We start from the raw sequence: 12,851 nt of genomic DNA on the forward strand, positions 1-12,851 counted from the left end.
TTAACTATTACCATCTGGCAGAAGGTGCAGGATAATAAAAACAAGGAGAAATAGGCTGAAAAGCAGCTTCTGTCCCAGAGCAGTACCTATATTGAATTCTCCTGTATAGTGTAATATGGATGCAATATCAGAGGTTTTCAATTCAATTACATATGGAATGTGAAAGATGTGTCTTTGTGTTTTATTTTTATAGTTATACTGTACATTGAAGATGGCATTTAATTTTGTTGTGCAATGTGCAATGACAATAAAGTAAACCAAACTAGAAATAAGAACTTGATATGTCCATAAAAGATTGGCAGCGAGGGAGGCTCACAATGATAGAACCTACATATCTTTAAAGAATAGATAAATAAAAAAGCCAACAAATGAAAATTGTTAATAATGAACTGTTGTTATGAAGTATAAGTGTTCTGACCTAGGCTTCGTGAGACAACAAAAAGCACACCCTTAGTCCCCAAAACACTCTTTATTTTTCAATGGCTGTGAATTATGTTCATTCACAATCCATAGTGAGTCACAAATAGTTTGTAAAGAGTCCGACAGAAGTCTGCCAAAGTCTTTCGGGATAAGGCTGATAAGTACCCACCTTTAACTCCCTTGAAACGCTGCCAAAGACCTAATTGGCATTAGTTTTGCAAGGCCACACGGAGCACAGAGTGAAAACAGAGCTTCAGACTTTAAACCAACCAGAACGAACAAAGTTGCTTCCTGCAAAGGCTCACTCTAACTCCCAGAGGGTTCTGGCCCCCTCTCTGCCTCTGACGCAAAGCCCTCATCCAAGTCTTCCCCAGATTCCAGGATTTGCCCATGTTCCTCCCCAACCTCCTCACTGTCTGACTCTGCTGCCAGCTCCACAGGTTGCCATCAGACCATAACAATAAGAAAATAATATGTCTGAAACTTGTGAGGATCATAATTGCCACATTTTATTTCTGGAAATGTATCCTGTACATACTTATTTTTCCTTCTCTTTTCTTTCATTACACATATACACATATATAAACTTACAAGTTTTTAGTGAAGCCTATATTCTGCCAAGTTTATTAGGAACAAAACCTTGGAAAATAGGCAACTGATAACACATCAAATAGTACATATTACATGGTTAAACATTTCATGCAGTAAGAATTATTTCTAACGGTTTTTATAAGGAAAGGGAAAAAGGAATTGTATAAGTAAAACATTTACTGTATAACCACATTCATTTTTAGAATTATACATAGATAAATATTTTCTGTTTATATGGTTTTATGTTCAGCTTGTTCAGTAAATCACAATAATTATCTTACTGAACCCATAAATTACTTATGGATTTTAAAATGATTATACAATGACACTTCACAATATGGTTTCCTCCGTAGTTTGCTGCTCTTGTGAGCTGTCCTGCTCATCCTTGAAAACTCTTTGCAGAGCCACCTTAAAGGATGTTCTGGGCTGATCCTTTCCCTTCTTCTTTCTCCCCACTAAGAAATAAAGAAGAGGGTTGATGCTGCTGTTGAGAGCAGCACATCCTAATCCGATGGTCATGAGGAAGGGATTATAGGAACCAAAATATTCAACGGCATGAAAGACATTAATTGGGAGAGAAAGGAGGAGGAAGAAGAGGAGAGCCAGCAAGATGGTGGTGAGAAGTTTCCTTTGATTGCGTTGTATTTTAGACCTCGTATGAATCAAGAGAGTCACAGTAGATACAACCATGAGAGGCGTACAAAGTAAACCATTCACAATCAGCTGGTAAAGAAAACGTGCATTTCCAGAACTCTTGGTGTAATACAGAATGAAGTGCACGGCAGAGAGCAGGAAGGAGAGGATCCAGATGAGGCCACAAACAAGAGTGGGCAAATATGGAGGGCGATGGCAGCGATGCCAGAGAGGGAAAAGGACAGCCACACACCTGTCCAGGCTGATGGCCGTCAGCAGAAACTGGCTGACCAAATAGGTGAAGGAAAAGAGCTCAAAAAATAAGAAGAAAAGGTTGTCACCAATATCATGCATTTTACTCAGAGTTGACACTGTCACAAATGTTTCTGCCATAATGAGGGATGTGAGGACTCCAAAATCAGCAACGGAGAGATTCAGGATGAAAGTGGTGAAAGGATTCCTCTTAATGGAAAAGGCCAGGAGATAAATTGTCCTTCCATTTCCCAGCAGGCCCAAAATCCAAATCATGGCAAAGTATGCATATAAAAGGTATTGGGTTAACCCTTGGTCATACGGAAAAGATATTTCAGACCTATTTGGAGCAACTTCCACAATTTTAGTAGCATTTGAAGAAAGGTTGACCACTGCAGAAATAGTCCAAGGGATTTCGTTCACGTTCGTCCTGATAATAAAAGAAAACAAAAAAAAAGACCTAAAGAGAATGAGTCATATATATAAAAATAAAAAATAAAAATAAAAATATGGTTTTCTGCCTGCATGGTTTTCTGTGATGAGCCGAAGGACAGAAAGAGGGAGTAGTGACCTTCTTCCCATATTTAGGCATACCAGGGGTTGTAACACAAATACATACCTATTTCTCTGGCTCAACTGATAAGGAGGCGAGCCTGTGGTTTAGTGGCTAAGATTTCTGCCTAAGATATAATAAAACCCAGGTTCAAATCCCAGTAAGGGTATGGCTAGCTGATGAGAGCTAATTAGCTCGAAATAGATCTATACTAGTCTCCCTTTATTTATTTATCAGTACAAATACAACACAAATATAAAAAGGCAACATTAAAAATAAAAATATCGTTTTCTGCCTGCATGGTTTTCTGTGATGAGCCGAAGGACAGAAAGAGGGAGTAGTGACCTTCCTCCCATATTTAGGCATACCAGGAGTTGTAACACAAATACATACCTATTTCCCTGGCTCAACTGATAAGGAGGCGAGCCTGTGGCTTAGTGGCTAAGACTTCTGCCTAAGATATAATACAGCCCAGGTTCAAATCCCAGTAAGGGTATGGCTAGCTGATGAGAGCTAATTAGCTCGAAATAGATCTATATTAGTCTCCCTTTATTTATTTATCAGTACAAATACAACACAAATATAAAAAGGCAACATTAAAAATAAAAATATGTTTTTCTGCCTGGATGGTCCTCTGTAATGAGCCGAAGGACAGAAAGGGGGAGTAGTGAGCTCCCTCCCATATTTGGGCTTACCAGGGGTTGTAACACAAATACATACCTATTTCCCTGGCTCAGCTGATAAGGAGAAGAGCCTGTGGCTTAGTGGCTAATACATCTGACTAATATGTAATACAGCCCAGGTTCAAATCCCAGTAAGGGTATGGCTAGCTGATGAGGGCTAAATAGCTTGAAATAGATCTATACTAGTCTCCCTTTATTTATTTATCAGCACAAATACAACACACACACACACACACACACACACACGTGCGCTCATATTGTATGCATACAAGCAAAAGCACAGGTTTTTTTTATTTACAGATATCAACCTATAACTGCTTTTTGAACATCATTTTTAATACATCCCTAAAATCAATGTTTCTCATACAGTTGCAGAATGGATGCCCGCAAAATCCAAAGGGTGTTTTTTTACCCTAAAATACTTGAGATGCCTTTTAGGAGAATTCCCACCAATCCCCATTAAAAGTAATCCTCGACTTACGACCACAATTGACTCCAAAATTTCTGTGGCGAGGCGAGACATTTGTCAAGGGAGTTTTGTCCCATTTTACAACTTTTCTTGCTGCTGTTTTTAAGTGAATCACTGCAGCTGTTAAATGAGTCACCCGGTTGAAAAGAGAACCTGGATTTCCCATTGATAGAAGGATTTAAATTATTTAAAAGAAATAGACCAAATAAAAGAGGAGGTGGAGTTGCACTATATATAAAATATATATTTAAGAAATTATGTGTGTGTGTGTGTATGTATGTGTTTATGTATGTATGTATGAAATAACTACATCTCTACAGAAATAGAGCACAACAATGATGAGAACTATCTTGAATGCATTTGGGCCAATATTTAAGGTTGTGGGGGAAATGACATTGCCATAGGTCTATACTACAGGCCACCCAACCAAGCAGAGGAAGTAGATGAACTTTTTGATAGTCAGCTAACTAAGGTATGTAGGAAGCACACCACAATAGGAATGGGAGATTTTAACTACCCTGACATCAAATGGGAAACAAACTCTGCACCAAGTGGAGGATCCAACAGGTTCCTAACAAACCTAGCAGACAACTTTGTTTTCCAAAAGGTAGAGAAGGGAATAAGGGGATCAGCCTTAATTCTCACTAACAGAGAGGAAATGATAGAAGGTGTTGAAACCACAGGCACCCTGGGGCAAGTGACCATGCAATATTGGAATTCAACATTATGCAAACACAAGTAGTAGAACAAAGTCAAACAAGAGTCTTGGACTTTAAGAAAGCTAATTTCAATAAACTTAGAGAGAGCTTGGGAAAAATTCCATGGATGAGAATCCTCAATGGGAAAACAACTCAAGAAGCTTGGGAAATTTTGAAAAATGAGATTACAAAAGCCCAGTCTAGCACAATACCAATGAAGAAGAAAAATAACAGCTCCCAAAAGAAACCAGCATGGCTGCATAAAGAATTCTCTGACAAACTGAAAGACAAAAAAGATAAGTATAAAAAGTGGAAAGGGGGGGGGGGACATAACTAAGGCAGAATATCAGCAAACAGCCCGAGCATGTAAAGATGAAGTGAGGAAAGCTAAGGCTCACAATGAAGAGAGGTTTGCCACAAAAGTAAAAATTAACAAAAAAAAAAAGCTTTTTCCAACATGTTAAAAACAAGAAAAAAGTTAAGGAAACAATTGGTCCATTGCTAGGAGAAAGTGGCAAGAAGGTGACAAGCAACAGGGAGAAAGCAGAACTATTTAACTCATGTTTTGCATCTGTCTTTACACAAAGGGATAAAACAGTCCAACCTATCGAAAACAGCACCACAAAAATCAGATTAGGAACACAAATTGAAGTAGGGAAGAAAACGGTAAGTGAGCACCTGCCTACCCTAGACGAGTTCAAATCACCAGGACCGGATTGATTACACCCCAGGGTTCTGAAGGAACTAGCAGATGAGATCTCAGAACCACTGAACTATATCTTTCGGAAATCCTGGAGCACCGGGGAACTACCAGAGGACTGGAAAAAAGCTGATGTGGTTCCCATCTTCAAAAAAGGGAAAAAATAGATCCAGGAAACTGCCGACCTATTAGCCTGACTTCAATACCAGGAATGATTCTGGAAAAAATAATCAAGCAACGAATTTGCGAACACCTAGAAGCAAACAAAGTAATAGCCAAAAGCCAACATGGGTTTGTCAAAAACAGATCATGCCAGACTAATCTTATTGCATTCTTTGATAATGTGACAAAATTAGTGGACCAGAGGAATGCTGTCGATATAGTTTACTTGGACTTCAATAAGGCATTTGATAAGGTAGACCATAACCTACTACTAGATAAAGTAGAAGAATGTGGGTTAGACAGCATCACCACCAGATGGATTCGTAAATGGCTGACCAACCGCACTCAATGTGTAGTCCTCAATAGAACTGTATCTACATGGAGGGAAGTATGCAGTGGAGTACCCCAAGGCTCTGTTTTAGGCCCAGTACTCTTCAACATCTTCATCAATGATTTGGATGAGGGAATAAATGAGGAACTCATCAAATTTATAGATGACACCAAGCTGGCAGGAATAGCTAACACTCTAGAAGATAGGCTTAAGATACAGAAGGATCTTGACAAACTTGAACACTGGGCACTCTCTAATAAAATGAAATTCAATGGTGAAAAGAGTAAGGTTCTACATTTAGGCAAGAAAAATGAAATGCACAGGTACAGTATAGGTGGCACCTTGCTCAACAGTAGGAACTGTGAAAGGGATCTGGGAGTCCTAGTGGACAACCATTTAAATATGAGCCAGCAGTGTGCAGCAGCTGCCAAAAAGTCAACACAGTTCTAGGCTGCATCAACAGAGGGATAGAATCAAGATCACGTGAAGGGGTAATACCACTTTATAATGCCTTGGTAAGGCCACACTTGGAATAGTGCATTCAGTTTTGGTCACAACAATGTAGAAAAGATGTGGAGACTCTAGAAAGAGTGCAGAGAAGATCAATAAAGATGATTAGTGGACTGGAGACTACAACATATGAAGAACGGTTGCAGGAACTGGGTATGTTTAGCTTAAGAGAAAGAAGGACTGGGAGAGACATGATAGCATTGTTCCAATATCTCAGGGGTTGCCAGAAGGAAGAGGGAGTCAAACTATTCTCCAAGGCACCTGAGGGTAGAACAAGAAGCAATGGGTGGAAAGTAATCCAGGAGTGAAGCAACTTAGAACTGAGGAGAAACTTCCTGACAGTTAGAACAATTAATCAGTGGAACAGCTTGCCTCCAGAAGTTGTGAATGCCCCAACACTGGAAGTCTGTAAGAAGTTGTTGGATAGCCATTTGTCTGAAACGGTATAGGGTTTCCTGCCTAGGCAGGGGGTGGACTAGAAGACCTCCATGGTCCCTTCCAACTCTACTATTGTATTGTATTGTATTGTATTGTATTGTATTGCATTGTATTGTATTGTATTGATTTTGCTTGTCCGAAGGTCTTGTCATCATGGGTGGCGACTGCGAAGAACAGGATGGTGACGGCAACAGCTTTTTCAGTGACCCCCTAGTAGTTTTCAGCAGCCTCCAGCCAGCGGCCATTGATGGGAAGCTGCTGGCAAAAAGAGGCAGCAGCCGGAAGGTTTCTTGCAGACGCACCAAAAAAGAGAGTGTGCCTTCTGGAGTCTGGACCAGCCGTTGTAGGAAGAAGGTAAGCAGCCAGAAAAAAAGGTGGTCATGGGTGGGGGAAGTGGAGTTAGGACCGGGGTCTCTGAAGGAGCAGCAATGAGATGGGCAAAGGGGGAGGTGACATGCAGGAGGAGGCCTTTGAAAGGTTAGGCCAGGCCTAGGCAGAAAATAGGTAGATATCAGGTTCTGGGGGCATGGCTTGGTGGGGGGCATCATGTGACTGAGTGGGCCTGGCCATGAGTGATGTCAAGTTGGCCACGCCCACTAAATCACAGGGCCCCCACCTACCCACGTCCACAGAACTGGTAGTAAAAAAAATGCCTCATAATATTTTATTTATTTTACTACAATACAATACAATACAATAGCAGAGTTGGAAGGGACCTTGGAGGTCTTCTAGTCCAACCCACTGCCTAGGCAGGAAACCCTATACCATTTCAGACAAATGCCTATCCAACATCTTCTTAAAGACTTCCAGTGTTGGGGCATTCACAACTACTTCTCTCCCATCTTTCCTCGAAAATATTAGCATGAAGACCCTACCGAGTTAACACATTTTATCAATAGTCTCATAATTATCCATTGGAGATGATCCACTCCTCAGAAATCATTGTCCTTATCTCCCCCCCCCCCCCCCCCGTACTGAATTTGAAATCCTCATTTGCTCTCTTGGATATGTGATGTGTTTGGGTATCCATCCAAGGTGAATGGGTGAACTTCCATCCTTCACAGGGGATCTTGTTTCAACAGTCACAACAGGCAGAGCAGAGCAGCCATTTTCTTTTTTGAATATTATGTAACAATCAGATGGCTGCCTTCGTTCCTGAAAAGAAAATATTTTGTACTATAATATACTTACAATTCGTGGAATTTAGACCAAACACCAGGCCCAGGTAGTCCCTCCCAATTGTTGTGGTGGGGGAAAAAAAGAGGCAGATGTATTAGAAATGTTTGCCGCCTTGGGAAAAATCTCTCTCTCTCTCCCTCTCTCCTCTCTCTCTCTCTCTCTCTCTCTCTCTCTCTCTCTCTCTCTCTCTCTCTCTCTCTCTCTCTCTCTCTCCCCCTCCCTCCCTCCCTCCCTCCCTCCCTCTCCCTCCCTCCCTCCCTCCCTCCCTCCCTCCTCTCTCCCCATCATCAATCTATCATCTGTCTGTCTGTCATCTATCTATCTGTCTGTCTGTCTGTCTGTCTATCTATCTATCTATCATCTATCTATTTTCTATCATTTATCTTCTATCAATCATCTAGCCTATCTATCTATTCACCCATCCATCATCCATCCATTATCTATCTGTCTATTTATCTATCTCTCTGTCTATCTATCTATCTATCTATCTATCTATCTATCTATCTATCTATCTATCTATCTATCATCTATCTATCTATTATCTATCTATCTATCTATCTATCTATCTATCTATCATCTATCTATCTATCTATCATCTATCACCATATTTCTCATAAAATAAGACTCGGTCTGGTAGTAAGATTTTCAGTTGGCCATGCAATACTATGGTACTGGCTGATATCATCCTAATGCTCCTCAAGTCCAATCATGCACTAAAAAAGGAAATGCACTTTGCAAATTGAAAGTACTATCTCTTTGGAGGAATCTCCAGAGGAGTTAAGCAGATCACTTTCAGTCTCTAAGGAAGACATTCTCGTTGGCCCGCACTCGATGCTGCTACAGTTGGAGCAGAGAACTTAGGTGGTCCAAGCTGCAAAACCTAGGGAGAAGAAAGACAATACTTGTAATATCCTTCTCTGCATTGGTATTAAGGTAAAGGTAAAGGTTCCCCTCGCACATATGTGCTAGTTGTTCCCGATTCTAGGGGGGGGGGTGCTCATCTCCATTTGAAAGCTGAAAAGCCAGCACTGTCCAAAGACGTCTCCATGGTCATGTGGCCGGCATGTCTAAACCCCGAAAACATATTCTAATTAAAAATAAGCTTTAATACAAAAATAAGAAATAGAGAAATAAAACAAATCTATCTAATTGTTACATTTTGGCAGAAAACAATTTGTCTACCAGCTTCCTGGCAGACGGACAAAGATCAAAAGGGAAGAGAAGTCTCTGGAATGTGTGAAGTAATAAACATGTTAAGCATGCGCAATAAATCATTGTCAGATAAGAACTTATGACCTGCGCAGTAACTCTTTCAGTAACTATTCAGTTTCAGTTCGGCTATTCAGTTCAGGCTAGAAAACAATTTAACGCAGTGACAGGGAGGGAGTAGAGATTTTGTGCAGTATCCTTCCCTCAGCAGTGGGGAGGGAGTGGAGATTTTGTGCAGTATCCTTCCCCCAGGAGTGGGGAGGGAATGGGGATTTTATGCAGTATCCTTCCCCTGGAGTGGGGAGGGAATGGAGATTTTATGCAGTATCCTTCCCCCAGGAGTGGGGAGGGAGTGGAGATTTTATGCAGTATCCTTCCCCTGGAGTGGGGAAGGAATGGAGATTTTGCAGTATCCTTCCCCTGGAGTGGGGAAGGAATGGAGATTTTACAGTATCCTTCCCCTGGAGTGGGGAGATTTTACAGTATCCTTCCCCTGGAGTGGGGAGATTTTACAGTATCCTTCCCCTGGAGTAGGGAAGGAATGGAGATTTTGCACTATCCTTCCCCTGGAGTGGGGAAGGAATGGAGATTTTGCAGTATCCTTCCCCTGGAGTGGGGAAGGAATGGAGATTTTACAGTATCCTTCCCCTGGAGTGGGGAGATTTTACAGTATCCTTCCCCTGGAGTGGGGAGATTTTACAGTATCCGTCCCCTGGAGTGGGGAGGGAATGGAGATTTTATGCAGTATCCTTCCCCTGGAGTGGGGAGGGAATGGAGATTTTATAGTATCCTTACCCTGGAGTGGAGAGGGAATGGAGATTTTGCAGTATCTTTCCCCTGGAGTGGGGAGGGAATAGAGATTTTATAGTATCCTTCCCCTGGAGTGGGGAGGGAATGGAGATTTTACAGTATCCTTCCCCTGGAGTGGGGAGGGAATGGAGATTTTGCAGTGAGGAGGTGGGGGAGGCAAGGATGGAAAATTCTCACCAAAAATGATCCAAACGAGCCAAGAATTTAGTCTCCCATACGGCTGAAAGACTGAGATTTAACTGGGAGCCAGGAAGTGAGGCAGAGGGGAGCAGCCTCAATTTAACCTCAGTCTCAAGGCAAATGGGGTCTGAGAATATCCCATTGATGGCTCCTCCCACAGGGTCACTTAGGAGACACATGATAGTTGCCTTTATAAGATCGAGGACAATGAAGGAGAAAGTTGAATGTGGACATGATGACATGGTTGAGGAATAGAAACCCATGCATCGCACCAGGAAAGTGGGCATGTCTCTCAAAGGATTATTTGTCAAGAAGGCACATCTCCAGATACCAACGGCAAGGGACAGGGGGTACATCTCAAACATCTCTTTCCACGTACTCAAGAAACATTTGCTTGGCCAACTCTGGAAACAATTCAGTAGACTAGATACTTTTCTAAACAAGTCCTAAAAATATATCACTATTTTTCCTGCCTGCCTGCCTCTCTCATTATATTTTCTCTATTATGGAGGATTTGTCACTGTTAAGACCCTAAAGTATCAAAGAGAGATATACTTTGCACTGCTCCTCCCATATTTGGGCATACCAGGGGTTGTACCACAAATACATATCTATTTCCCTGGCTCAGCTGATAAGGAGGAGAGCCTGTGGCTTAGTGGCTAATACAACTGCCCAATATGTAATACAGCCCTGGTTCGAATCCCAGTAAGGGTATGGCTAGCTGATGAGAGCTAAATAGCTTGAAATAGATCTATACTAGTCTTCCTTTATTTATTTATCAGCACAAATACAACACACACGCACACACATAATCTTCTTATATATATCTCCTTATATACATATTCATATATATATATATATATATATATATATATATATATATATATATATATATATATGTGTGTGTGTGTGTGTGTGTGTGTGTGTGTGTGTGTATGTATGTATGTATTTGTGTTACAACAAATATAACACAAATATAAAAAGGCAACATTAAAAATAAAAATATGGTTTTCTGCCTGCATGGTCTTCTGTGATAAGCCGAAGGACAGAAAGAGGGAGTAGTGACCTTCCTCCCATATTTAGTCATACCAGGGGTTGTAACACAAATACATACCTATTTCCCTGGCTCAACTGATAAGGAACAGAGCCCGTGGCTTAGTGGCTAAAACTCCTGCCTAAGATATATACAGCCCGGGTTCAAATCCCAGTAAGGGTATGGCTAGCTGATGAGAGCTAATTAGCTCGAAATAGATCTATACTAGTCTCCCTTTATTTATTTATCAGTACAAATATAACACACACACACACACACACACACACACACACACACACACACACACACACACACACACACACACACACACACACACATATATATATATATATATATATATATATATATATATATATATATTCCCTTAAACATATATAGGTGCTTAAAGAACAATGTATTGTCTGAGCCATTTTAGGTTTACAAAATAACAACAACAACAACAACAACAACAACAACAACAAGCTAATTGACAAGCTAATCCTAAAGAATTCAAAGAAAAGATGAACCAAGCTGTTCATGGCTGGGATAGACTATAAGAAAGTGTTTGATTCAGTTCCCCACAGCTTGATCAAGAAATGCCTGAAAATTTTTGGCATCAGCAGCAACATACATTCATAGAAACTTCAATGAACCTCGGGAAAACGAAGCTTATGGCTAATGGAGAAGAACTGGGTGAAGTTGAAATTAAACGAGGCATTTTCTAGGGTGATTCCCTTTCACCCCTACTTTTTATACACTCAATGCTACCACTGACAACCATTTTGAAGAAGGTGAACTGTGGATATGAACTTGCAAAGAAAGGACTGAAAATTTTACACTTGGTGTACATGGATGATTTGAAGCTGTTTGGTAAAACAAAAGCTGAAGTGAATTTATTAATTGAAAGCACAAAATAATTTAGCCAAGACATTGGTATGCAGTTTGGAATTGACAAATGTGCAAGAATAGCAACCAAGGCAGGCAAGGTCCTAGAAGATGATGGAATACAACCTGAGAATGAAGAAATGATAATGGCAGTAAAACCAGAAGAAGGCTACAAGTACTTGGGGATTTTAGAGGCCTCTGACTTAATGCATAATAAAGTCAAGAAATTAACCTCAGCCAAGTACATTTGATGAATTCACAAGATATTAAAATCCAAACTGAGTGGAGAAAACATCATGAAAGCCATAAATACCTGGGCTATACCTTTAATTCGATACTCTGCAGGAATAATTGACTGGACCCAGATGGGGTTGGACAATTTGGACAGAAAAACAAGAAAGCTTATGACAATGAATCATGCTTTGCACTCTAAAAGTGATGTTGACCGATTGTATCTACCAAGAGCAGAGGGTGGTCGAGGACTCCTACAAGTAAAGCAGACTGTGGAAGAAGAAAGACACAGCTTGAATGATTACATCCAGAAAAGTGAAAAACCAATGATTAAGGAAGTAAATAAAGGAGGCCTTTTGAAGACAACTAAGTTGAAAGCTGAATATAAGAAAGAAGTAATTGAGAAGTGAGCTGAAAATTGGAAAAGCAAAGCTATGCATGGCCAATACTTGAAAAGTATTGAAGGCAAAGCTGACCAAAAACTAACTTGAAACCGGTTAACATCAGGAATACTGAAAAAGAAACAGAAGGCTTTATTTTGGCAGCTCAAGAACAATACAATAATACAATACAATACAATAGTAGAGTTGGAAGGGACCTTGGAGGTCTTCTAGTCCAACCCCCTGCCTAGGCAGGAAACCCTATACCGTTTCAGACAAATAGCTATCCAACATCTTCTTAAAGACTTCCAGTGTTGGGGCATTCACAACTTCTGGAGGCAAGCTGTTCCACTGATTAATTGTTCTCACTGTCAGGAAATTTCTCCTCAGTTCTAAGTTGCTTCTCTCCTTGATTAGTTTCCACCCATTGCTTCTTGTTCTACCCTCAGGTGCTTTGGAGAATAGTTTGACTCCCTCTTCTTTGTGGCAACCTCTGAGATATTG

At 40.6% G+C, this 12,851-nt stretch overlaps 1 protein-coding gene across 1 annotated transcript in view; it reads right to left on the reverse strand.

The window, feature by feature from the left end:
* Window positions 1-911: 911 nt before the first annotated feature.
* The window catches only part of LOC309391039 (mas-related G-protein coupled receptor member H-like), a 145,080-nt gene continuing 133,140 nt past the window's right edge, over window positions 912-12,851 (reverse strand). Inside the window, exons 3-4 of the mRNA XM_081951084.1 lie at window positions 8,369-8,499; window positions 912-2,326 (exon numbers count right to left, since the gene is read on the reverse strand). Coding sequence (XP_081807210.1) covers window positions 1,342-2,172 — 831 coding nt within the window. The 5' untranslated portion in view covers window positions 2,173-2,326; window positions 8,369-8,499 and the 3' untranslated portion in view covers window positions 912-1,341. The remainder of the gene's footprint in view (window positions 2,327-8,368; window positions 8,500-12,851) is intronic.

The sequence above is a fragment of the Natrix helvetica genome, assembly GCF_964273705.1.
Source record: "Natrix helvetica genome assembly, chromosome: 4".
Classification (NCBI taxonomy): domain Eukaryota; kingdom Metazoa; phylum Chordata; class Lepidosauria; order Squamata; family Natricidae; genus Natrix; species Natrix helvetica.